Source organism: Ailuropoda melanoleuca, chromosome 4 (assembly GCF_002007445.2).
Source record: "Ailuropoda melanoleuca isolate Jingjing chromosome 4, ASM200744v2, whole genome shotgun sequence".
NCBI classification, from domain to species: domain Eukaryota; kingdom Metazoa; phylum Chordata; class Mammalia; order Carnivora; family Ursidae; genus Ailuropoda; species Ailuropoda melanoleuca.
In genome coordinates, this window is record NC_048221.1 from 136,200,752 (window position 1) to 136,226,129 (window position 25,378).

Below are 25,378 nucleotides of genomic sequence, written 5' to 3' on the forward strand. Positions count from 1 at the left end.
TTTTAGATATGATGATGGTACAGGATTTCTAACAAAAAGCCCTTACTTTTTAGGGATATACACTGAAATGCTTACAGATGAAATGACACATCTGGGATTTGCTTCCAAATAATTTGGAAGATAAAGAAGGAAGAGTTAGGAGGAAAACACAACTGACTGTTAGTCATTGTTAATGAGACAAGACAGATACATTATATTATCATAGTCTTCTCTCTGCTTCCACAGCTTAAAAATTACTTCCTGGGGCACCTGGGTGGTTCAGTCGGTTAAGCATCCAACTCTTGATTTCAGCTCAAGTCATGATCTCAGGATTGTGGGATCAAGCCCCGTGTCGGGCTCCCTGCTCAGCATGGAGTCTGCTTGTCCCTCTCCCTGTGCTCCTCTCTCTCTCTCTAATAAATTAACAAAATCTTAAAAAAAAAAAAAAAAGACTTCCCGGGCACCGTGGCCTTTCCCAAACACCCCCACTCCCAGTCTCCACCCCGTTCCTCCAGCACACCATTCTCCTTCATGCACATGGCCCCCCCCGCCTGAGAGCACCCCATTTTCTAGAGTATGAGGCCAGGGCCAGAGTACCTGGGTTCAAACTCAGGACCTGCCATTTACTAGCTGCGTGACCCTGAGCCAGTTGTTTAACCTCTCTGTGCCTTTGTTTCTGTAGATATAAATGCCAGATAATAGCGTTCGCACCTTGCCGGCTTATTTGATCCTACCAAGCACAGCTTCTGGCCCACGGCAAGCGCTCAGTAAGGTGGCTGCTGTTAGTGTTTAGCTGCTGTCGTTGTTCCCCAACTGGCAAACTGCCACTGGTTTTTCAGGGCCCAGCTCAAACAGCACACCCACCTCAAACAGGACACCCTTCCCGTCACCGGGGCTCTCTGCACCCCTCTGCAGCCCCCCAGCTACAGTGTGTTGCCCGGAGATGTAGTATAAACTTGATTTCTGCAGCTCTCTCCACTGAATCCCTGTTTGACCGAGCTTTCCCACTAGGTGGCAAGCATCCTGGCAAGGACCAGGTTGGACTTGACTTTGGGGCCCCGGGGCAGAACTGCAAGTCAGTTGCAGTCACCTGTCATCCAGGGTGTACATTCCACAAATGCTTAATGCTTTGCCTGCTGAATGAACACAGGATTCATTCACACCCAAAGAAAAAAAGTGAACATTCTAGCTCAGTGTTTTCTTCCATCTTAGCTATTAGCCAATTTTGATGAATTACCGTCAACAACTGGAAACACACACCTAGATTTTAATCTTTCAGCTTCTCAGACAAAATCCCTCGGTTGATTCAAAGTCACTAAAACAAGATTCCCTTCATTATAAATTGGGGGGGTGGATTATAAATTAGGAGCTAAAGCCTTTGCTTCCCCCAAGATCCTTCACGGCTTCCGTTTTATAGATCACTAAAAAGCGCTGAGCCCAGGCCCCCAGAGGGCTGCGGGGCCACCTTGCCCTGTGCAGGCGTCAGGGTTAATTGCAGGAAACCTAAACAGTGTTAAGTGTGCAAGCTGAGAGCATAAAGTTATTTTAAAAGAAGAAAGCATCGGTTATTACCAACCGGCCCTCGTTCCCCACCTCCGATGGCTTTTTGGCGAGCAATTAACAAAGACCCCACTTCCTCTGCGCTCGGCACCTGAGGAGCTGGGGCTGTTAGGGGGCTGGCGGTGAATGCACTGCAAGATTCTTGTCTCCACCTTTCAAGACCCAGAACCTCCTAGATTTACTGCCCTCACAATTCCTTTACAGTCACAAAGTGGTGGAATTCAGCCAGAGCCCCGGCTGCCGCCACATCAAACACTAACCACGTCACCAGCCCCGTCCTACCGGCACGCTACATCCTGAGTGGGCTCAATCAGGAAATTAAACCTGAGACCGAAGGACTCCATGAGCTCCTTGGGTGCAGTGAATTTTCCGGGATTATTCTCGTTTTCAAGAACTAGTTAACGATAAACCCACACTTGCCTGAACCCTTTCTCTCCCCGTCACTGTCCCAGAGCTGTGTGTCCCTGCAGCCGGCATTCACCTGTCTTGCTTCCCGACATTTACCTATGTCTCCTCAAGGCAGGGATGATTTCTTTGTTTTCTGTGGCTCAATCCTTCTCCCCCCCCACCTCTCCTCCCCTTGGATCCTTTACACGGTGCCTCAGACATAAAATGTGCTCAGTAAATACCCACTGACGTGCGTGTACCTACTCAGCTTCGGGGGCTGGATGAAGCACGAAACTTAAATGTTCTACAGTGAACACTGTTCCTCGTGCTACGTCTGGAGCAGATCATTACAGCCCTTCTGCCGCTTGACCCTCCTCCAAAGGAGACACCAGGCCCAGGGAAGGGGCCAGACTGCCGAAAGGCCAAGCGCACATATGGGAATCACCCCCCACTTTATGGAGAAGGTATGACTGTTCTGCAAGCAGGAACACACACTCAGCCCTGCTGTCCCTCTGCCTCATGTCTGATGGCTTCTGAAACCATCTAGGACAGGTCTGTATCCTATTCCTGACACAGGTGGGCACTTAGAAAAGGTTTGATGAACATACATAAAAAAAAGTTAATTCTAAAGGATAGGCTCTCTATAGGAAGTTCGTCACATTTGAAATAAATCTCATTTACATTCCAATTCCACACAGAAATAGCCTATTGAAAACATAAACAGGCCAGGATGACATGCTGATGAAGAGGCCCCAAAGGTGGCCTGTCCCCCCCCCAAGGTCTCCCTTGTCCCCGCCGCACATGCAGATGGAACCACAGAGAAGGGCAAAGAAGGGACTTACCAAGAAGAGCGTTGTGCCCATTATCATCCGGCAAGAACCTTTTGTCAACGGCACACACCAGGAGATGGTCCGGCAGGCTGGGGGACTTGGCCCCCACCAGGAGAAAGCCTGCAGGGACGTCGATGGGCTCACTGGAAATGGAGACAAGACGCAGGTCCTTCCCCGCCTGGCAGAACCCTATGAGGAATGGACAGGACTCACACATGTGCCAAGGGGCTTCCCCAGAACCAGGCTCCACATGGGCAAAGGGAGGACATTCCAGATCTTGTCAGGAACAAACCTCACCTCTGCATGTTGCTGACTTTAAAATTAGTTCCGAGAGATAAAATTATAGCCACAGTGACTCAGGACACTTGCCGCACATTAATTCGTTTGAAGACTATGGTGTCACCATGTAATACACATTTATGTACAAATGGAACTCACAGGAAAAACAGTAGAGAAGTGATGGTCAATTAAAATGTATAAAAGATAAATCCATAAGAAATCGTGAGTAATGTGGTATTTTTTACACCCTGCGTTTTTCACATGTGTGAGAAATAGCCAAATGTCACGAAGAGGGACCCAGAGCCGGGTAACACTGGCTGCCCTTGGGGACGGGACTGGGACCAGAACGTGAGGACAGTGATCATTAAGCCTTGCACTCTATGCTCTTTCGAACATTTTGTAATTTAGAACTTTTAAATATATTTCCCATTGGAAAAATAAGTGCCCTACAATATCTGGAAATAAAAGGAGAGAAACAGCTGAGATTTATTTGGATGGGCCCTCTCCGAGGTCTTCTGGGATAAGGGCACATTTGGCCCCATCTCCTGGGTCTGTTCCATCCTTAGTTCCCAGACCGAGACAATGAGAGTTAACGTGACCCAGACAGTCCCAAGGCTTTCCTACAATGTGAACAGACCTCTCCGGCATGCACCCGCTTCACCATCTACAGCACCTGTGACCAGAGTCTCCCACTTGCCCCCGGGGGAGGACCACAAAGGTGCCCTGAGAGGTGGGGAGGCTGGCAGGCCCAGAGTCGGTGCCCACTGTGTGCCAGGCACTGGACCAGGATACGTTCTGCAAAAGCTCTCGAGTGATTCAGCCCCCAGTTTGAAGAGATGGAAATCGAAGCTCAGAGAGGTTCCATGATTTGTGCAGAGCTTCTGAGAGGCGGGCCGGGATGGTGCCAGGTCTGGTCCTCAGCTTGGGGTCATTCCCCTTCATCATCTTAGGGAAGTTATTAAGCAAAGTCCCTGAGGCTGAGGTCAAGCACCCCACAGGCCTTCTACCTACACGGCCTGGGCCCATCCTTCCAAAGAGCTGGAGAAAAGTGGGCTGTGGACAGAGTGTTTACTGCGTTGACTTGGAAATTCTTTGAAAATCGCTGCAATGACCACTGAAGAGTTCACTATTTCCTTCTTTAATTAGGTGACCTTTTAACATCTGGACACTAGAAGTCCTACCTCGTGAAGAACCACTGCATTGGTTTCTCTCTCCCTGGAATAGCAGCCCCAGTGAGGGCTCACTGCCTCCCTTGCCACCATCCTGCACAAGGTCAAGTCCAGGCCCAACACAAACCTGGGACCTCTACACCCCATCTGATCACTGCACCAAGCCCTGCCCAGCCACACCTCAGACCCCTACCTAAATAAACTGCTAGCAGCTCCCCAGATGGGCTATATTCTCACCCTTCTGAGCCTTTACACATGCTGTTCCTCGGTCTGGAATGTCCCAATTTCCCCCAACCCCCTCACAGACTCCTGCTAATGCTACAAAACCCAGATAAAGGGCCACCTCCTCCAGGAAGCCTTCCCTAAACTCTATCCGTGGGAGGCTTTCCTGTGCTCCCAGGCACCCCTCCTCGCCCACCGCACCCTGTCAGCACTTTCCACATCGTGTGCAAAGTGTCTGCTTACCTACATAGCTCCATTAACCTGGGAGCTCTTGTACCTTTTATCTCTGCATTTCCAGAGCAGGGGCCCAGTCGTTAGTGACTTAACTGACTGGCTGACTAGTGACACCACTCGACTGGTATGGTAACAGGGAAGGTGAACGTACACCACTTGGAAAGGCTGTCCCGCTGGTGAGTGGCAGAGCCAGGGGTTTACTCCAAGTTTCTCTGAGTGCAGAGCACGAGCTCTGGTCATCAGACCAAGGTGCCCCCACCTGGCATTTCTGTGTCTCAGCCCCTCAACAGGGCGACAGGAGCAACATACTGATTCCACAGGGCTCCTGAGAGAACATACACCTGCCTTCAACAGTAAAGTACGATCGCGGACAAAGATTATTCTCCCTCATCAGTCTGAGTGAAACGTCAGTGCAAGACGACCCGAACTGGGAAACATATTCTAGTTTCCAGACAACCAATGTAGAAAATGAACTGTTGGATCCAAACACTCATAAAGTTGCAGCTGTCCACAGAGTGCCGAGGGGCAGTGAGCCTGACAGCCCCCAGGGGGGTGTAGCCAGGGGCCAGGGGACCCAGAGGGGCACAGGGGACCCAGCGGCGCACAGCAGCAGACTCCGGGGGGGGGGGTGCGCTGCCCAGCTGCCAGCCTCACCATCCGTGGTACAGCAGCCTTCGGGCGGAGGGTGCGTCTGGTAGGGATTTGGGGCACAGTTGGGCTCCAGTCCCCCTTCTCCCTCTTCTTCCTCGTCCTCATTGTCCACTCGGCTACCACCTAGAAGCAGCAAAGGGGAGGGAGGAGACAGGCGGAAGCAAGTGGTCAGCAAGTCTCAGCCATTTAATAATTAACCAGTCCCTACAGACACGCTGGGAGTCAGGCCTTATCCCCTTCTCTGCTCAGAGGGGAAAGCTGAGGTCAGAGGACTTTCCCAAGGTCACGGACTCAGACGCCAAGCCTGGCCTCGTGACTTAAAATTCAGGTTCACTTCTCTTTCCATCCAGCAGGGCTGCCCGCGCCTGCTCAGGCACGAGGGTTCAATACATATATAATTGGTTGATAAGAATGGCGCATGAAGCACGCCAAAAATCTTTCTGTGGGAGCTGCCACAGATTAAGATAGAGACCATTTTACAGAGAGGGGCCCCATGCCTGGCCCACAGCTCTCCGGTGACCTGCTAACCAGCACAGCTGGCAGGCTCCCGGGTGCACCTGAGGCCCACGCTGATCTCGGCCACGGACTGTCCTGCTTCGCTTGGAATACAAAATACAGCGTGAACTGCCTCGCCGTCATACAAACTGCACGTGTTTCTCCCCAGCGGACGAGCGGATGCACAGACAGGACCAAAAATACAAACACACCCAAACCTGTCATATACACACAAAGCGCCATTCCAGAACCGGGCCAGGCATGTTATGACTTTAGGAAACTTTTTTTTTTAAGTGCGGTCACATGTTAGGAGTCATGGCAAACGTGGAACGAGCCAGAAGAGCCAGGGATTGGCCGTGGAAATCCCACTGATCCCTGCGCACGCGTTCCTTCACAGCAGGAAAATAGCTACCTGTCATTCCCCGCAGACTCTGGGCTCCCCGAGAGTGGGGTCCCTGCCCTCCCTCATCTCTGTGATCCAGGCACCCTGTAAAATGCTCATGCAGAGGCCATGCCCAGGAGACGCATGCCCAGCTGATCTGGGCCAACACCCTCAGGCCCCATTTACCCGGCACTGCTCAAGAATTCATCTAAATGAATTTCCAAAGCTATGGAAGTCTCGTCCTAACTTCTTTTAACAGACATCTTTGGTCAAAATCTTTCTCAACTTGTCCAGGTTTAAATGTCATTTAATAACTAGCACCCAAACTTCTTCATGGAATAGGGTCATTACAAGCATCCGTAAATGGGCTGGACTGGAAGACAGTGTGTCGTCTTTTTTGTTTCTCTGCCTCCTGCTTCAGTGCTCGTTTCTTTGTTGCCATTTCTCCTACCTCCTCTTCCTCGGCTCTCGCACCCTCCGTCCATCCAGTGGGTTAAGTGGTTCTAGGTCAGTGATGAAATCATGTGCCGTGGAAAGAGAGGGGCTGGGAATCAGGGAACTCGAGTTTCAGTCCTCAAGCCTGCCACTGTCTGTGTGGCCATAGGAAAGTTACTTACCCTCTCTGTGCCTCAGATCCTGCATCTTTAAAATGAGGTGGTTATACAGGGCCACTTGGAGCTGCTGTAGTCTATGTGGGGGAATACAGCCCTCGGCATTGCACAGAATCTTCGTGATGTGATTTAATCAGTGCAGGGTACTGGCAACATGTCTTCACAGCGGCCACTATTTTAAAGGTGCCCATGGAACAAGAGGCAGGAAACCGAACGTTTTAAGCCAGCTCAGGCCCATGACCTTGGGTAGGTCAGAGCAGGAAGCGAAGAATCCCTGGTGTCTGTCTTTCTGAGCCTAAAGGACACCAAGGTGGCAGGAAGACCATAAAAAGATTAGCCAGGAAGAACCCAAGGGGGGGTGGGGATAAACTGCAGAGCCTCCTCCAGATACTTCCTTCCTGCCATTAAATGCAGGCGTGGAGTGGCTGTAGCCTAAGGGATAGAGTCCCGCCCAGACCCCAGGCGCCAGCAGTGTGGCACGGGTCCTGCCGAGTGGGCGGCACAGGGCTGTTTGTGCTCGGCTGCACCATCTGCTCTCCTCTCCGGAGCCAGTATTCCAGAGGCTCAGCGGGAAGGGCAAAGGCCCCAGCAACCTGAGTTCAGAAGGAGCGAGAACTCACTGGAGCTCTGAGGGCACACAGGAATGCCTGTCTGCACGTTATTCTGCTAAAGCCAAAAGGAAAAGGAATTCAGACTCTCAGAAAGGATGAAAGAGGAGGGTCTTTGGCCTCAGAAAGTCAGAGAAAGAGCTCAGAATCCAGTGGATGAGAAAGCCGACCTCAAAGGTTAAAGGTCTACACCAGACAGCCCAGGGCCTTTGATGGGATCAGTCAGGCAGCAGCAGCGAGAGTTAGAGCCAGGAGCAGACCAGACCCAACTGCTGGCCAAGGTCTCCAGTGGGAGGAGGGCATTAACACTGCGTCAGACAAGACCAACCAGACTGGGGGCTAAGGACCTTAACACGAAAACACAGACGCTCAGAGATGCTGTCACACTTCTTCACTCTGCGGAGCTCAATGTTCTTTTCTTTCCACGAGAAGAAACCATATGACATTTTGAGGGGGGTGGGGTTACAAGAACTGCATCTTGTTTAATTAATTAATGCTTATCTCAAAACACTGGGGTGGTATTTGTTTTCTTTCGTCTTTCTCTTAAAAAAAAAAAAAAAAGTAAATCGCACATAAAAGCCTTTTCCCCTGGAAGGAGGTGTGGTAAAACCTCTAATCCAGGGAACAAAGTCATAAGGCCCCTGCTGAATCGCCCTCGTGAACACAGATGTTAACAGACCCAGGGGTGTTTAGGATACCAGCACCCTGGCCATAAAAACCATCTTTAATGTAATTGTCTGAGGAAGGACAGCACTAAGAGACCCTGGCAGAGAGACAGACAGACAAAACAAGGTGTGGCCAGGACAAGCCGTCCGCAACAAGTTTTATGACGCAGCATCCAGGCGCAGAGCTATGTGCTCAGTTCATGGTGACATCCAGCAAACTAGAAAGAGAATCTCCACCTTCCTACCAGACCCCTCCGTTGTCCTTCCCGCCCCTCGGGAGGATTTCTCTATTCTGTCTGCAGACGGACAGGAAAAGCTGGAGGGTCTGCTCTGGTTTTTGTACAGGGGGTCTGCACCGACAGCTGGCACTCAACACGGGAGGCATGAGAAGTGGACACCCAAAGCTGTCCCCGGAAAATGCACCTGCCCAATGCCCTATCGGCAGCAGAAGGCATCCTAAGAAGTCAGAATGTTCGAGATGCAGGCTCCCAGGTAGTCCCTAGAGATCACAGGCAGAAAGAAAAGCTGACAATGAACCTCCCAAGGCTTGCTCCTCTCTCCCCCCAGGTGAGCACCCCCCGCATACTTAACCACCTGTCTGCCCCCTTTCCATCACAGAGCTGCCAAAGCTAGGGAGAAACTCCCTGACGCAGCCACTCCTTCACCACTGCAACCTGCAAGCAAACCCATCTCCCATTGTCCCAAATCATGGGGTTCTATCACTTGAGCAGGTGGAGGTGGAAAGCACTTTGTAGATTTTAAGGGTGCCATTCACATGGACTAAGTCATCAACATTACCATCATTAATTTATCATCAGCAAGGCAGCCTTTCAGTACTGAAAGCAGCTAAGGATGACTGTTTAATGCATACATTTTACGTAAGTCTGTCAGCTAACCAAAAACACAGCCTGCACCCCCCACTCATTTCTCATCTCCCCCCAGTATTGCAGTGACGCTTCCCCTTCTGGAAAACATGTACACTTTCAATACCAGAGAATCCTTGGTTTTCCTAATTCGTGCTTTTGAGCCCAGTCCAGTTTCTCCCAGACCCTCATCCAGCTTTTAGGTCCTTACTGTTGCTGTTTGCAAAGTTAACATTGTAAGGACGTTTCAAAGATGGACACAAGGAACCTTCCCTGCTAGAATAAAGAACTGCCAGATTCCACACAAGCAACTCTGTGCCTCATTTTCCCTTATGCACAACCCTCCTAACCAGCCATCCCCACAACCTGCCAACACACACACACACACACACACACACACACACTGACCCACACACATTGTGACCACCCCAATACAGGACAGGCATACTGCATGCCTTCTTAATTGATTAATTTTTGTTTTAAACAACGGTCCTTTTTGCCTTCAATATTAAGTGAAGTCTGCAGGGAACTTCCAATGGAAAGCACGAACTGAGCAAAAGAACTTAGGTAACAGTAACTGTCTCCCCCTGTGGACTGCTGTGGGGTTACTTCTGACACGCAAACACATGGCTAGTAAAGAGACATATTTAAGATTGAAAACACAACCATTTTATCTCTGGATAATTAAGTAAATCCTAAAGTTGTCCCAATGCCTGAATATAATTTATTCATTTATTCCTGGCGCACGTTCAATTCATAAGGGTTTGTTCTTGGTTTTTCAAAGTTTCTAGAGGGCTCTTGTATCCATGATCACCAAGAGAAACTACCTAGACTATTTTGCAAAGATATGGCCATGAATCTCGGGACAGAAAGAAAAAAATATCACTGAGGGCCAAAGCATGTGAACATTTCTGACTTAACCAGTGAGAATGCCAAACTTTCTAATGAGAGCATCGGTAACAGCCAATTCATGACAACCCAACGCAGCCCTCTTCCTTCCCCGTTACCCAGTGAATGTATTCCTTGTAACTTTATGGCTGAAACTCAGTCTTAGACAAGGGAAAATACAGGTGCACCTTTCTTTTTCTAATAATTCTTTTCTGCTAGACTCAATGTTTGCCACACAGAGGGAGGAAAGAGTTTCCAATTCTGTTCTAACAGGAGCTGCACACGACCCAGGAACCACACCAAGCATCTCCTACCTTCTAGTGCGGAGAGCTGCTGCTCGGCTTCCAGATAGAGCTGGGAGAACACCGGCCGGGGCACCAGGCTGTTGGACCGCAGGGATGCTTCGATGGAGTTGTGCAAGACCTCTTCGAACCGCGTCGTCTTCAGCTGTCCGGCGTAAGAGTTTCCCATCTTCAGAAAGGACGGCAGAGGCTGCTGTTTAAAACGGCATTCCAGCATCAGTTGAAAAGACCGACCCTGTGCCCGAAGCCCAAAGGCAGAAGTGAACCCGTCGCAGGGAGGGCAGGGCCGTGGATCCCCCGCTCAGCAAAGAGGAGAGGGCGGCTCTCAGTTACTGCCCCCGCCAGGCAATTACAGGAAGTTATATAAGTAACAGCTTTCTCTAATTCAGCACTCAGAGAGCAGAGTCTGACACCTCTTCGCATATTTCGCTGGAAAACCGGCTCTTCATCATCCCTGGTTTCAGAGATTCCCCCCACCCCCCGCCCCCGGCTTCTCCCTGAGATGGGATCCTGCCCCCAAGAGAGCTCAGACAAAGGATGGTTTCTTTTCCTTGACTTACAGAAGAATCGCCCCGCGTCACTTTATGTCTGCGACGGCGGCTGACGATTCCACGATCTCCAGATTGTAGGATTACAAGACCTCACCCCACCTTCTCAGAAGGTAGGCTAGCAGATTTCCCATGGCGGCCTTCTCTGCTAAAAGGCCAGTTGTTAACATTCTTCCTTTAAAGTGTTTTTGTAGCTTATTACCATTTCCGTTATACAAGTAATGTAGAATTACATCTGGAAAACGTGGAAATCTAGAAATTACAGAAGAGGGCGGACAAACAAAAGGAAAATCACTGATATTCCCATCCCCCAAGATAACCACTGTGATTTTTTTGTGGCAGTTTAAGATACAGTTCACATACCGTACCATTCACCCGCTTAAAGTGCACGACTCAATGGTTTCCAGCATATTCAGCGTCATGCAACCATCACATGATCAATGTTAGAAGATTTTCATCACCCCAAAAGAAACTTCATACCCTTAAGCTGTCACTCCTTAATCCCCCAGCCCCCCGGCCCCTGGGCAACCACTAATTTACTATCTGCCTTCATAGATTTGCCTCCTCTGGAAAGTTCCTATTAATGGAGTCCTGTGATCTATGGTCTTTTGGTGACTGGCTTCTTCCAGAAAAGCACAACGTTTTCAAGGTCCTTCTGTGTTGTAACAAGCGTCAACACCTCATTCCCACTGTGCTGGGATGATGTAGTCTTTCCAGACCTAATTTTCTTCACAACTTGGAGACAGGAGGGAGATGGGAGACTGTATTCACATCATCATTCTATAAATGAAATTTTTGATTCTGCACTTTTCACTGGACATGCACATTTCACTCAATCCTCTTACAAATGCTTTTAAAATAACTGTCATGGCCCCGTCATACTGTGCCTGGAGTAAAGCTGCAGATACTTGCTCGGACGTTTCTCTCAGATCGTACATGGTAAACCGCTATGCTTAGTGCTTCCCAAGCAGCAGCACCTAAATTTATATTCTTTCCTAATGTTTTCCATTTATTTTCTAGCTCATTAAAGCAAGCTTTCTGTTTCTATTTCCTCTTGACTTAATCTATTGTACTTTTTCCAAACTTTTTAAAATGATTACTTTATTGTCATCCTCATTTTCCACCTCCTTTAATAATGAAGCTATTTCGGGCTACATACGTTCCTCTACATGCCTCTTTCGCTATGGCACGTAGGTTTAGTATAAAGTGTTCTCCTTTTCATTTCTTTTGAGACAAAAATCTCCCTTTTGATTCCCTCCTGAATTATGCAGGAATGCATTTTTAATTTTTAAATAGTCAAGACTGGCGGGCAGGAGGTTAGCCTTTTTTTTTTTTTTTAAGTAGGCTCCCCACCCAGCGTGGAGCCCAAAGCAGGGCTTGAACTCATGACCCCGAGATCAAGACCCTGAGCAGAGATCAAGAGTGAGACACTTAACCGACTGAGCCCATCCAGATGCTCCTAGTCTTATTTATTTCTAATTTTTATTGGGTTATAATCATGACTGTGGCCTTTAGAAACTTGACTAAAATGTTAAGGGTTTCTTTTTGATGGATACCAGATGGATTTTTACAAATAGCCTACCAATGTGAGAAAAGAGACCTATAAACTCTTTTTTAAGGGAGGAAAGGAGATAGATCCCTCAGTTCTCCTATATCCTTACATATTTCTTATCTACCATACTGTTGATTTTCAAAGTAGCGTTTGACTTAAAGAATCCCACCAGATGTCAGCACCAACACGACCACTGAGTGGTAGGAACTCCTGCTTCACTGCAGTGATGCCCACAGTCACACTAGCCGTGAGCCTGGNAAACTCTTTTTTAAGGGAGGAAAGGAGATACATCTCAGTTCTCCTATATCCTTACATATTTCTTATCTACCATACTGTTGATTTTCAAAGTAGCGTTTGACTTAAAGAATCCCACCAGATGTCAGCACCAACACGACCACTGAGTGGTAGGAACTCCTGCTTCACTGCAGTGATGCCCACAGTCACACTAGCCGTGAGCCTGGCTTCACAAGCCGGCCACCCCCTCCCACAGCGCTCTGACTTATGACATATGTAGGAAAGTCTCCCTTGTTTGGGTAGCAGACCCATTTCAAGACGGGGCCACTGGCGCCCTAAGGGAGCTCTAGTTTCCCTCCTGAACATAAAATGGGCCAAGTAGTCACATTTTCTGCCTTTCCTCTTCCAACTACAAGTACATGAAAACCATTAAACACTTCCTGCTTGCAGCAATAACCCCTGACCACAGGGCCCCTTGGCCAGCCCCTGCTTCCAGCCTCTGGAATTAGCCTGACAAAGAGAAGGTGCTGGAGAAAGAGGTCAGCTGCCAGGAACCCCCAAACAGCCCAAGCCCCCAAAGAGCCCGAGTCAGAAGGGGCTCCAGGGTCCTCAAGTCTGCTTTTTTCCTTGACATGATGCAAGAAAGCCGTGACCCCTCGATACACAAATGAGGGGTTACTGGCCACATTTGGGGACCCTGGCATTACTTTCAGTTCAGGGTGGTCTGTTTAAAATTGCCGCCAACTAGTAACATTACAAATGTCTATTTCTATAGATCTGTCTGAAGAGCTTGAGGCACACAGAAAGGAGCTGTAAGTCCATCCCGTTTTTCATAGTGTCTCTGCAGAATCATGCTCCATGAGCAAAAGAAAATGACAGAGGCATCCATACCCTACCCTCCCCCAAGGTCCTGTTCCGCTCACCTGACAGCTGATTGGCACCCTGAGCCCAGAGGGTTCCACCAGTTATAGCAGATGGTGCCTAACGTGGACAGAGCAATAAAGAGGAAGAAAGAACTCGAACATTCACTGCCCAGCTACCGCATGCAAGGCTCTGTGCGTGCTCCCTTGCCTAACACGTTTGGTGGTCAGGTGAGCGATCTTACGAAGCCCATTCTAAAGATGACAAATTCAAGTCTTGGAGATGATAAGTAACCTGAAGGAACTCTTGTTCAAATAAAAGAAATAGAATTGCGGTGTTGGCACAGGAGAGAAGGAGCAGGAGGGAAAGAGGGAGGGGGAGGCAAGCAGAGGGAGGGAGGAATTCTGGGGGAGGGAGAGGAGAAACACAAAAGGAATCAAGGCACAGAAGAGTCTTCACACTCAAAAAACAGAAAATGGTATAACTCTAAGCAAACATCAAAGCTTTCATATCTATAAGCAAACACACCCCACCTAATGATGCATCTGAAATCATAACAAGGAAACACCAGTAAATAAGGAGAGAGGAGAACTGGGAACCATATGCAAATTCTGTGGCCCTTCTGTTAGTCCCCAGGGGGACCACAACTGATGGTGTGGGAACTTCCTACCTGCAGAGCTCCAGCCTACAGACAATACCACCTGCCAGGTGAGAGGCTCTGGGAGGGGAGGGCACAGGAGGCTGAAGGGGAGGCACAGCTGGAGATCTCCTGGGCAAGTGAGAACCCACCCCCCCAGGCCCTCATCAGATGGGGAACTGGAGAGCCTAGCTCAGGGGCAAGCACGGAAGCTTCAATATCCTCCCCAAGGCCTCATGGAAGGAAGAGAACACCTGTGAAGGCCGAGGGCCGCTGTCTCCCCTTGCTCGGCTCTGACGGCGCCCTCCCCGCGCAGGTCTCTGCCAGCCTCCCGCTAAAGCTGTTCAGGCCCACGAGCTGCAGGGGTTTCTTGCACACCCTGACACATCATCCCCCACTGCCCGCCTTCCGATGCTGGTGCACGAGGCTCTTCAACCCCAGAACCTGAACCACAACCTTCCCATCTGTTAAATGGGCACTCCGAAGGGCTGACTGGTCATTATGGAGAGTAAAAGAGTCAGAACACGCGGAAAGCGCCCAGCATAGCACCTGGCAGTCAGGGCATGCACGATCATTAATTTCTGGCGAAACCTGACTATTCCCCTGAGAAGAATTTCAGATCATAAAGGACAAGTGACACGAAGTGCTACAATGCAGGGGGCACTGGGGGGAACCAGGGAGAACCTGGGCCAAGGGGCCGGACCTCAAAGTGGGCCAGAAAACGAGAGGAAGGTGTTTTGGTAGAATAGATTTTGAAAGAACATCGAAGAAAGGGACTGGAGAGTACGAAGGAAAGAAAGCACAATGAGGACGGACGTGCCCTAGAAAAAGGGGCAGTTCGTCTTTAAGAGTAGTAAATGGCTTACAAGATGGCCCTGTGCTAGAGGAAAATCAAAAGTGAGGGTGAAAATCAGACATGGTTTTAGTAGGTAACAGTCCCCGAAGCCTCGGAGCTAGGGATTTACGGTGATAAAGGTGGTGTTCCAGGCAGGTCAATCCAACAGAGGTGTCTGGGATTAAAACTGGAGGGCCTGGAGGATGAAGTTTCCAGGGGACCCCTGTACAGCTGCTTGTCTTTAAGACCAAAGCACAAAATGTTGCTTGAAAACTCTGGACCTAGGACTGCAGCGGGATGGCTACTGGGCCCCACAGGAGATCATCAGATGTGGGCCTTTTCACCACATCAACCTCAAACCATAGCTCTATGACAGTACCACGCCTGGTTCGTCGGATCCCAGAAGCACCTACGAACTTGACCAGGCGAAGCAGACTGATCCCAGGTGAGTTTGGAGTCACCAAGGCCGGCTATCTCAGCAGGATTTCCGCGGCTGAGGCATCCAGCCCAAGCCATCCACACACACCCACCCCCCGCCCCGCCCCGCCCCGCAAGTGTAAATCAAGCTGTGTCCTTTAGAGTATCCATTTGAAAGNCAGCGGGATGGCTACTGGGCCCCACAGGAGATCATCAGATGTGGGCCTTTTCACCACATCAACCTCAAACATGGCTCTATGTCAGTACCATGCCTGGTTCGTCGGATGCCAGAAGCACCTACGGATGCCAGAAGCACCTACGAACTTGACCAGGCGAAGCAGACTGATCCCAGGTGAGTTTGGAGTCACCAAGGCCGGCTATCTCAGCAGGATTTCCGCGGCTGAGGCATCCAGCCCAAGCCATCCACACACACCCACCCCCCGCCCCGCCCCGCCCCGCAAGTGTAAATCAAGCTGTGTCCTTTAGAGTATCCATTTGAAAGGGCGGCAAGCTCTAGGTTGGGTTGAAGTTCAGTTAGAATAAACCTGGGGCAGGCACTTCCAGGAAGATCAAGGATGGTCACAAGCGGACACAAAGGAGAGAGAGGAGGCTCCGGGGAGAAGGGACAGATGGAATACGCGCATTAGCTCGATCCCCTCCCACGCGGCACTAGGGGGACAGTGAGGAATATGTGGGTATGTACACACATGCACAGAGTGCCCACACCATCTGGCAGACGTAAAGCTTCGGGGAAGTGGTGATAGCTTTTGAAAGAGTGAGAACTAAGGCATCCTCTAGGAAGCAAACCAATTCAAAGCACAACCGAGGCCAGAAAAGGCTTAAGATTTGCAGGGAACACAGTGAAAAGCAGGGATAAAGACCTAGGGGTAGGGGCGAGGCCCTCCCCACTCTTCTCCCTCCTCCTCCCACCCCCTCAGCAGCCTCTTCCCTGTCTCTGCGGAAGCCTGGAGGTTTTCTCAAGAAAAAAAAAAAATCACAGAGAATCTGGACTCAGGGATACAGCGGACAACCAGGGTGCAGTCTATGTAACGACTGATGAAGTGCTTTCCCCTCTCATTCCTTTTTCCTATTTGGTTCCCTGAGACTCAGGCTTAAGGATCCCCTCTCATTCCTTTTTCCTATTTGGTTCCCTGAGACTCAGGCTGAAAACTGGGGGTACCCCCAATGCCACGGATCCACATCTAATCCCATCCATGAGGGAGCCCCTTGACAGCTACATCATAGAACAACACCTTTCACAAAACCAGACTGCCAGATCCTTAACAGCAAGCAGACATCCAAAGTTCATCAGCATCACAAAGGCTTTGGAGAAACTCCTTTAACATAAAAGTTGGCGATGAAAAGAAACAGATAAAAGAGAGCAACAAAAACTGCAAGGGTAACACCCACCACAATTCACTACAATTCATAATCTCTGTATCCACTAAACAAGAACAGAACGCTCTGAAGGTCAATAAGGAATGTGTCAGGGCAGAGGGTGTATGGGAACTCTCAGTACCTTCCTCCCAATTTTGCTGCGAACTTAAAACTGCTCTAAAAAAAAAAAATAGTCTTTGGGGCGCCTGGGTGGCACAGCGGTTAAGCGTCTGCCTTCGGCTCAGGGCGTGATCCCGGCGTTATGGGATCGAGCCCCACATCAGGCTCCTCTGCTATGAGCCTGCTTCTTCTTCTCCCACTCCCCCTGCTCGTGTACCCTCTCTCGCTGGCCATCTCTATCTCTGTCGAATAAATAAAATCTTTAAAAAAAAATAGTCTTTGAAAAAGAAAATGTAAACATGCAGAAAACAAAAATGAACTCTTATAAGTTTAAATGGTAATAGGAACTTAAACTTTACTGGAAGGGCTAGAAGACCGAGTTGAAGATAAAGACACAAAGCAGAGGACAGGTAAGAAAATTAGAAGATCAATCCATGCTCCAACAGCAGTTTCACAGGAAAAGAGAACAAGGAAAAAGGAGGGAATAATATTCCCAAGGAAATAGTCCAAAAAAAACATTTCCAGGATCGAAGGACTTAAGTTTCTGGATTTAAAAAGCCCAAGGGCTTGGCATAATAAATGAAGAAGGAAATTTTGGAACACCAAGGATAAAGAGAGAATCCCAAAGAAAGATCCAGAAAGAAAAAAAATGGCACATTCTCAAGTTGAAAATAATTAGAATGACTTTGGATTTCTCAACAGCGAAGCTGGGAAACAATGAAATAATGCCCTCAAAAATTCTGAGGGAAAGTGATGTGCTACCCAGGATTCTATACCCAACTAAAATAACAATCCAAAGTATGAGTAGAATAAAACCATTTTCAGAAATTCAAGATCTCAAAAAAAACACAAAAAACTCAACTATTCTTTCTGCAGAAGCTCCTGGGGAACAGAAAATATTGACAAATCTGAAAACATGAGACCCAGGACGAGGGATCCAGCACAAAGAGAGAAAAGGGTTCCAAAGGTGATACGGATAACAGCTCAGGAAAGGAGGTCTCCAAGAAGAAAACAAAGTCACAGATGGGATTATCTGATGTGTTGAACTACATTGAAAAGAGTTACGTTCTATCAGAATATCAGGATGAATTATTGATATGTCCATAAAAATGCAAGTAAACAAAAAATAGAGACATTTAGTAGCTGCAGGAAAAATACGATGTACAGGAATTGGACGTTTAAGTTAATTACAGCTGTGAGTCTACGCTGAATACGGATTCAAGCAAAGTTTGTGATAGAACTGTTTCGGAAAGATGGGGAAAGGAAAGTGAGGTGTGCGTGTGTGTGTTGGGCTATGTGCAAGCAAGCGTGCATTTTGGGGACGGGGGAAGGAGGCGTGGGAAAGCTAAATTCTCATATGCCACAGTACAAATGAAAAGATGATCTAGAAATTAACAAGTGCAGCACACGTTATTTGTAAATTAAGTGGTGAATTCCAGAAAAGAATTAAAAAACTAAAAAGTTAAATGACAGTGGCCTCCAGGTAGCAGGACCTGCAGTAGAAAGAGGTATTTTTCATTTTAAGGTGATAATATACTTATGACTTTTTAGACTGTGTTCACATTCACGCTTAGTAAACACTGAAGGTTATGTTTAAAAAATAAAATGCAGGCATAAAAATGAATGACTGACGTGCAGAACCTCAGTAGCATTAAAACTAAAGATCACGGTGCACGACAGACCGAGAGCAAAGGCAGCCCAGCCTGCCAAGCATTTCCTCAAGATTATCTAATTTAATCTTAGCAACAATCCCATCGGGCCATTATTTCTATCCCTACTTTGATCGCTATTTTACAGAGGAAGATACTAAAGCTCAGAAAGGTTGGGAGCCATGCGTAAGGACACACAGCTACTGCCCCTTCTGGAATTGAAAGCCCATCTGCAAAGAAGGTCTCCCATGCAAAGCAGCATGAAGAAGTTTCAGTTCGCAGAATAGGACATCTCAGACACCCTGAGTAAGGGGTACAAACCTGTATTACCATTCCCTTCCAGTGCCTTTTCCAGTAGTGACAAGGCATTTCCCAATTTCATAGAAAGCTATGGCCTTCCTTTAAACTTCTAAGGACAAAGCCAGGAAGTAGGCCTCACAGGACGAAGCAGGCACACACATCGTAATCTCGGGGAGCCCATAAGCTCCTGCAGTTACTCACAGAGGGTTCTACCTATACTCACAGAACCACAGGACCAAGCTCGGAAGGTCCCCATCACAGTTCCTACAGATCTCAGCATTAGATCCCCAAGGAGCACAGAAAAATAAAATACCACAACTTCTGTTTATTTCATCTAATCATTTTAATTGGTTTTCGGTATCTGTTCTAGAATGTAAATAATATATACGATAGACTGCAGTCCATGTGCATAATTTGTAAATCAATAAGTATATACATGGAGAGAGACCCAAGTTTGAACGGAAGAGCAAGAAAACCAGTATCTGCCTAGCAGCTACTGTGCATTAACCTCTGTGAGAAAAAGATTATCTTCATTTTGCAGAGGAAGACAGGAAGTCTGGGATTTAAAGCATGTGTTGTGTTCACATCTTTATTATTTCCTTTAGCAATGTAAACTCCTGGAACATATTAAAATCAAAATACAGCTATCATTTATGAGGCCCCTCTGTGCGGCCCTTTTTCTCCGCTTACGTTTGTCATTTTAGATCGTCTTCATCACGGCTCTAAAATGCACGGAGCACCGTTCTCATTTCACTTTAGGAAACTGTGGCAGGGGGACATTATGTGACTTGTCTAAGGTCCTACATTTTGGACAATTTTCGAATGTCCAATAATGGCCCGAAGGAGGAGAGTCTCTGCTTTCAAGGATGCCAGTGACTTCAGAAAAGGGAGTGTTTTTTAAAGTTGCTGGCTTTTTCTCATGGTGTTCTCTTGTCCCGCCAGGCTAAAACTCTGGCTTAGGGAAAAAAAAAAAAAGAATAAAAAATCGCCTTAGGCTCTTCCTGAAAGGTGCTTTACCAAAAGGGGGGCTGCCAGGGATGAGAAAATAAAGCCTCCGTAAATGAAAAGCCCCATTTAAAAAGACATATTTCTAGCCAGGCAACGGAAACCAAGAGCCTTCTAAGAATGTTGCCTGAAGACAGGTCTGCAGGAGGGAGGAGGGGGGCAGGCCGACCACCACTCCGAGAGGCACGCAAAGCAAACAAACAAACCAGCCATCGGCGGGCTGGGGCCCTGGACAGTGTCCGCCTCTCTATCAGCCCGACTGGCTGTCTGTCCCCTGGAGATTAAAGCAGGAAACTCAGACTCCAGCCCATTCAAAGAAAAATATACTAGCTCAGCCTCTCCTTGAAAAGTGACTTTGTCTTGTCTTCTTTCTTTCTTTCGGAATAGAAGTTCTTTCTTTCGGAATAGAAGATCAGAAGTGCTGCCCGAGCGGCAGAAGAATCCGTTTATCTTAAAAGGCTCACTGACACTGGCTGGAGTATCTGAAGACTTATGTGTCCGGCTGACCTCCGGGCCCACAATTATTCTCCAGTTCCTTTCTGAGCACTTTCCACTTTGCTTTTATCAGTCAAGTAATGGGGCACCTCTCCCTAAACCCAGAGCCCAAATCTGTCAACAGTTACAGAGTTCGAGGAGGGGGCCAGAATGCCCCTCCTAAGATAACACCCAGCTCTGTGTGCCCCTGGGTGCTGCACACGTGTCATTCTGCCCATAAAAATAAAGCCACCACTTCCCCGGCTGCACACTCGTCCAAACCGGCTCTTCTCCCAAACGCCCAGGGCACACACTGCTGGCTCAGTCCCTCTGCACGGAGACGGAGGCCCAGGATGTGCTGAAAACAAGCTCTTCAGTCTTCAACATGGTGCCCAGTTAGAGCAAAACCAGCAGGACTCTCGGAGGAGGCCTCGCAACTCCCTTCCATGGATAATAAGCCTCTTGGTCAAGTTCAATTTTACCAACTTCAAACGATTTTTCAAAGTTGGGCCTTGCAAAGCATTCATAAACTGCCGGCTAGGTGGTAAAAAGCTTGTCCTTTAGAATAAGACTACCAGGGGCTTAAGTCACAGCTAGACTATTTTCGAGCTGTGTGGCCTTGGGCAAGTTACTTAACCTCTCTGAACCACCCTCCCCTCATTTACAACATGAGGCTAAGAACTACCTTTCGGAGTTGTAGGGAGGGCCAAATAAACTAACATACAGAGGGGGGCTGGCACACCGACATTAATAAACTCCAGTTTCCTCTCTAAACTTGGAATTCACTGCTCATAATTCCAATTTCTAGATGCTAACCAGAGACTCGGACTTCATTTCTACTCCAGCAGAAATCATTCAACTTCTGGCACCAACTGAAATGTGCCAACCCAAGCAGAGACATGCTTTCTACGTCTCTCGTCCCCCTTCCTCTCAAAGCCTGACGCTCCTTGACAGCAGGAACTATTTTAGCCACCTCTTCGTTTCCCGGGGACACTGCAGGCCCCCCAGAAAATACCTCCTAAAAGAAGGGAGCAGGGGAGGACCCACGGGAGGTGACAGCGAGGGCAGTATGAAAATGGAGCACGGCCCTGTCTGAGAGCAGTCAGGTGCCGGATTTAAAAGCCCCGCTGGCCCAAGTAACCAAGGCTGAGGTTTTACTTTAGGCCCCGGGGGTGCCATTGCTGCTACAGTTCCAGAAAGCCTATTCGCTCCGGCCCCCCTGCCCTGGGGAATCACCTGAACTGACCTCTCTGTATTCTATTCCAAGCGGGGTCAGAAGGAAGCCCTCTCTGCTGGACATCAAAGTACAAGACGTGCACTTTTGTTCTTTCCTCACGAACACACTGCTGCTCTCCTTGGCCTGTTTGTGCCTCTTCTTCCTGCGGTTTCCACTTAAGCCAAATGCATGACTCCCTCTTCTGTCCCCCCTCCCACCCCCAGTCGTCTGCTGCCGAGCCCAGTGCCCCGGGGTTTTTTCCCCTAAGAACACAGAGTGCATGTCTCCCACCTCCTCGGGGGTGGGGGTTTGAACCGCTGGAGACCGCAACCGAGTCCAGAGCACTTTCTTAACAGCAGATCTGGCAGAGAAATGACTGCTGGCGCTGTTCATCACCCCAGGCTGCTGGAGACCCCTGACCTCCACCCAGGCCACGCCAGGCGCGAAGAGAAGACGCCGCTGAAGGCCTGCCTCCCGGGTCTCAGCCCCAACTTGAGACAGCTGGGTCTGTCCTAAGCCACACATTGACAACTTCTGGCCCGTCCTATGCCTTCTCTGTGAAAAAGATAACTTCCCCCTTCCAGGATCATGGCTTAGCCTTAAAATGAAAGGCTCAAATGGTCTCATGTGGATATATAGCAGAAATACCTCTTCCTACTTGGAGCTAAGGGTGAAAGTGAACCAGACAGGGTCCCTGACCTAAAGACACCCACAGCTGTGTAGGAAGAGCAGGGAAACAACACAGCGCCAAGTACAGGGTGGTAGTTGCCCTTAGCAAGGGTGTAGGCAAGCAGGTGGCTCGAAGGAGATGGAACAGCGTGGAAGTTTCTATCTCTGGTCAATCTCAGAGGGCCTCCTCAAAAAGCTGAATTGGGAAGGATGCGCTTCAGTTTGCTGCAAAGAAGAAAGGGCATTCTGGGTGGAAGGTGGACAACGCACCCAGGCTGGACCCAGGGGGACATCGTTGACTGGGGAAGGCAGGTCCTTCCAGATGCTAGTGCAGATCTGGATGGATGTGGGGGAGCCGGAAGCGGAGGGTGGCAAGGGGCTAGTTCAGACTGCGCCCTGCCATCACGTTTAGAATCAGCCTTGGAGAACAAGGAAAGGACACTCCACAGACCTGCTCAGGCTGCACTTCAAAGATCACGGAGGCTTCCTAAGAAGGTCTGTAGGACAATACTGCAATATACTGCAACTCGAAGACTGGCCCCCCAGCGAAGATGAAGGATGGGGGAGACGGGCCGACTTCAATGCAGAAAACAGGAGCGCGGTGAGCCAAGTGCTCAAGACCCTCCAGCCATACTCTGGCCGGGCCCCCGGCTCCCTCACGAACACCTGCTGGGTCCCTCCCATGAGCAAAGGCTCCTTGGTGTGATACCCACTTGTCTGTGTCCTGTCTCTCATCCTCGACTAGAGAAGTGACCGTGGCAGAGAAGAACAAGGCTGTGCTCTGGAGTTCAAGGCCTCGAGAGAGAAAACCCTTACGCAGCTGCCTGCCAGGCCCCTCTCTCCTTCCCTTTCTCCACCTGCCTCCACTCCGAATCACACCCACAACACACCTATAGACCTGGGATGCTCTGACCTTGGGCTCCCGGTCCTTGCAGGTGACAGCCTTCCCCCTTGAATCCTGCTGCCCTTTCAGGGCCTCACTGGAAGGGATGAGACATGCCCCACCCCAAAGTCGTACCAGAACACCCCCAAACTCCAGCTCCAATCTGAGCTGCCACAAATCCCTGTTCCTTCCTCCTCCAACCTCCTTGCAGTGAAACCTAAGAATCCTTCATCCACCACACAACCATGGGGACATTTCCGGAGAGTCCAAAGTTTCAGGGGAAAAAAAAAATCCCAAAATAACAAAAACTTAGCGCAGCCCTCTCCAGCCGGTGTTTTCAAGCTCATTCTGTAATTTCCACAGGCGCACTGGGGCCCTCCCACATGAAGAATGGGGGTGTAGGAACTGTCCGCCCTGAATATATGATATGGCCATAAATGCATTCAGACGGCAGAATGGTCTCCTATAAACTCTTTGACAATCCTCCTGGCAGGAAACTGCATTCTAATGTAGATTTCTCCGATTTTCCCTGGAGAAACTCATAAACTCCACAGGTGCTGTTGAAGGAAAAAAAGTGGGGCGAGGGGCAGACTTCTGTCTAATCCTCCGGCTCTCCAACTGAGGCTGTCCTGCCCGCAGCTGCCTGACAACCAAGACGCCACGCAGACATCTGTTCACGATGTCGGAGCGCTTCCTGGGTCCCTAAACTCTCTCCCCTGGAACTCCAAAGCAGTGGGGGTGTCCCCTCCAGCTGCGGTCAGAACCAAATGGGGGAGAAGCACCTTCAGAATAAAGCCAGGGAAGATTTTCAAAAAGAAGAGACTACTAAAAAACTCTTCTCCAGAAACAACCAAGCAGGATCCTAAAAGTGTTGTATATCTCTTTAGCGTATCATTCATAATTATACTCACTGCTGCTTTTGTGTGGAACTAATTATTCACAACCCCTCTAAATACCATTGCAAACAAGAAAAATAAGGAGACCAATTCATCCAGTGGACTTCATCGGTGCATTGCTCCCCTGCACTTCCCTGAAAGCTAATGCTTTGCCATTATTCTCCTTGACACAGACCAATGCTGTCTTTATAATAAGCAAAAAGCCAACACCAACCTTTCCAACCCCAGAAGTAGGTGCTCCACTCCCAAAGTCAAAGGCATCGTACCTTAGAAAAAGCTGGTCATTTCAGGCAGCCCATAAGCAAACCAGCCAAGAGCAGGCTCAACTCAGCAAAGTGGGAGCGCCTGCAGAGGCTGCTGTCTCCCCAGGGCTGAGCCTTTGATCGTGTGGGGAGCCCTTAATGCCCCTGAGAGCAGGACCGAGTCCTCGGTCAGCCTGACACCCTGGCTCCCCTGCCCCGGCCCAGAGAAGCAGAGGCAGTCAAGCCAGCCAAGTAGGTTTCAAAGCCAGTATCTGCTCCCAGGGCTACAACAACAACTAGCAGGAAAAAAAACTTCAGCAGCAGACCTTCCAAGTCGAGCTCTAGCTGCCCCAGGCTCCCGCTGGGTCAGATGGCAAATGCCCCGGTTCTCTGTCTTCTTAGCACTAAGTTGTTTTGCTGGGTCAGGGTGCTCTCCACGCAGGTACATACCAATCTGTCAGTCTAAACGCCAGCAGTCAAACCGAGTCTTTTTAAACAACGTGAAAGTTTTGTACTTGGGAGTGGAACCGTGTACCGTTGCACAGAGAACAAAGGGTCAGGAGAAGAGCACGGGCTTTGCCACGGGAAGCTGGCACTCTGGTTTGCTGCAGGTGCCGCACTGACCCCAGGAAGCACGTGCCCCTGAAGAGAACCCTGAGAATACCAGGAACACCCCCCAACAGGGAAACCTCCCCCAAGAGCCACAGATGCGCATCCTTAAACTTTTTATTTAAATCATTTCCACTATGGAAATCAAGAAGACATTGGCTTTTGGCCACAGCTTCCTACACAATCCTATTGTAATTGACTCTGCAGTCCAGGAATCCTGATCAAATCCTAATTGAAAAAAGAAAGGAGGGGCTCCTGGGGGGCTCAGACAGTTAAGCGTCTGCCTTCAGCTCAGGTTCATGATCCCAGGGTCCTGGGATCGAGCCTCACACCAGGCTTTCTGCTCAGCGGGGAGCCTGCTTTTCCCTCTCCCTCTGCTGTTTCCCTCCCCCCCCACCTTATGCTCTCTCCTTCTATCTAATAAATAAATAAAATCTTTAAAAAAAAAAAAGGAAAGGAAAGAAAGAATGAGTGCTCACTTCATTTGTGCTAAATTCCTTTACAGTTTATTTCTAGCTTCTCATACGGATCTTTTATTGGCCCCGCAGAGATGACTTGGTTATGACCAGGGGTTTTCATGTTAGCCACCTTTTGTGACAAAGGCCAAAGTGCTGGATTGTTCTGTTAGTACTCCAGTCAGCAAAAAGAGTTATCAGCTGTCTCTAGGCTCAGCTCCCAAAAGTACCAAGAGCTTCAGGGTGGAAGGAAAAACCCCCCATCACAGAGCTA

At 49.0% G+C, this 25,378-nt stretch overlaps 1 protein-coding gene across 9 annotated transcripts in view; it reads right to left on the reverse strand.

The window, feature by feature from the left end:
- Positions 1-25,378, reverse strand: part of GREB1 (growth regulating estrogen receptor binding 1) — a 139,268-nt gene that overhangs the window by 61,154 nt on the left and 52,736 nt on the right. For 4 of the 9 annotated variants that reach the window (XM_034659891.1, XM_034659890.1, XM_019803265.2 and 1 more), the window contains exons 1-3: positions 10,138-10,483; positions 5,315-5,434; positions 2,769-2,945 (exon numbers count right to left, since the gene is read on the reverse strand). In XM_034659891.1, the coding sequence (XP_034515782.1) occupies positions 2,769-2,945; positions 5,315-5,434; positions 10,138-10,342 (502 nt within the window). In that variant the 5' untranslated portion in view covers positions 10,343-10,483. Of the gene's footprint in view, positions 1-2,768; positions 2,946-5,314; positions 5,435-10,137; positions 10,484-10,685; positions 11,004-24,064; positions 24,346-24,366; positions 24,544-25,378 lie in introns of those variants that run through there. The other 5 variants (XM_034659895.1, XM_034659893.1, XM_034659892.1 and 2 more) reach the window with 5 other exon arrangements.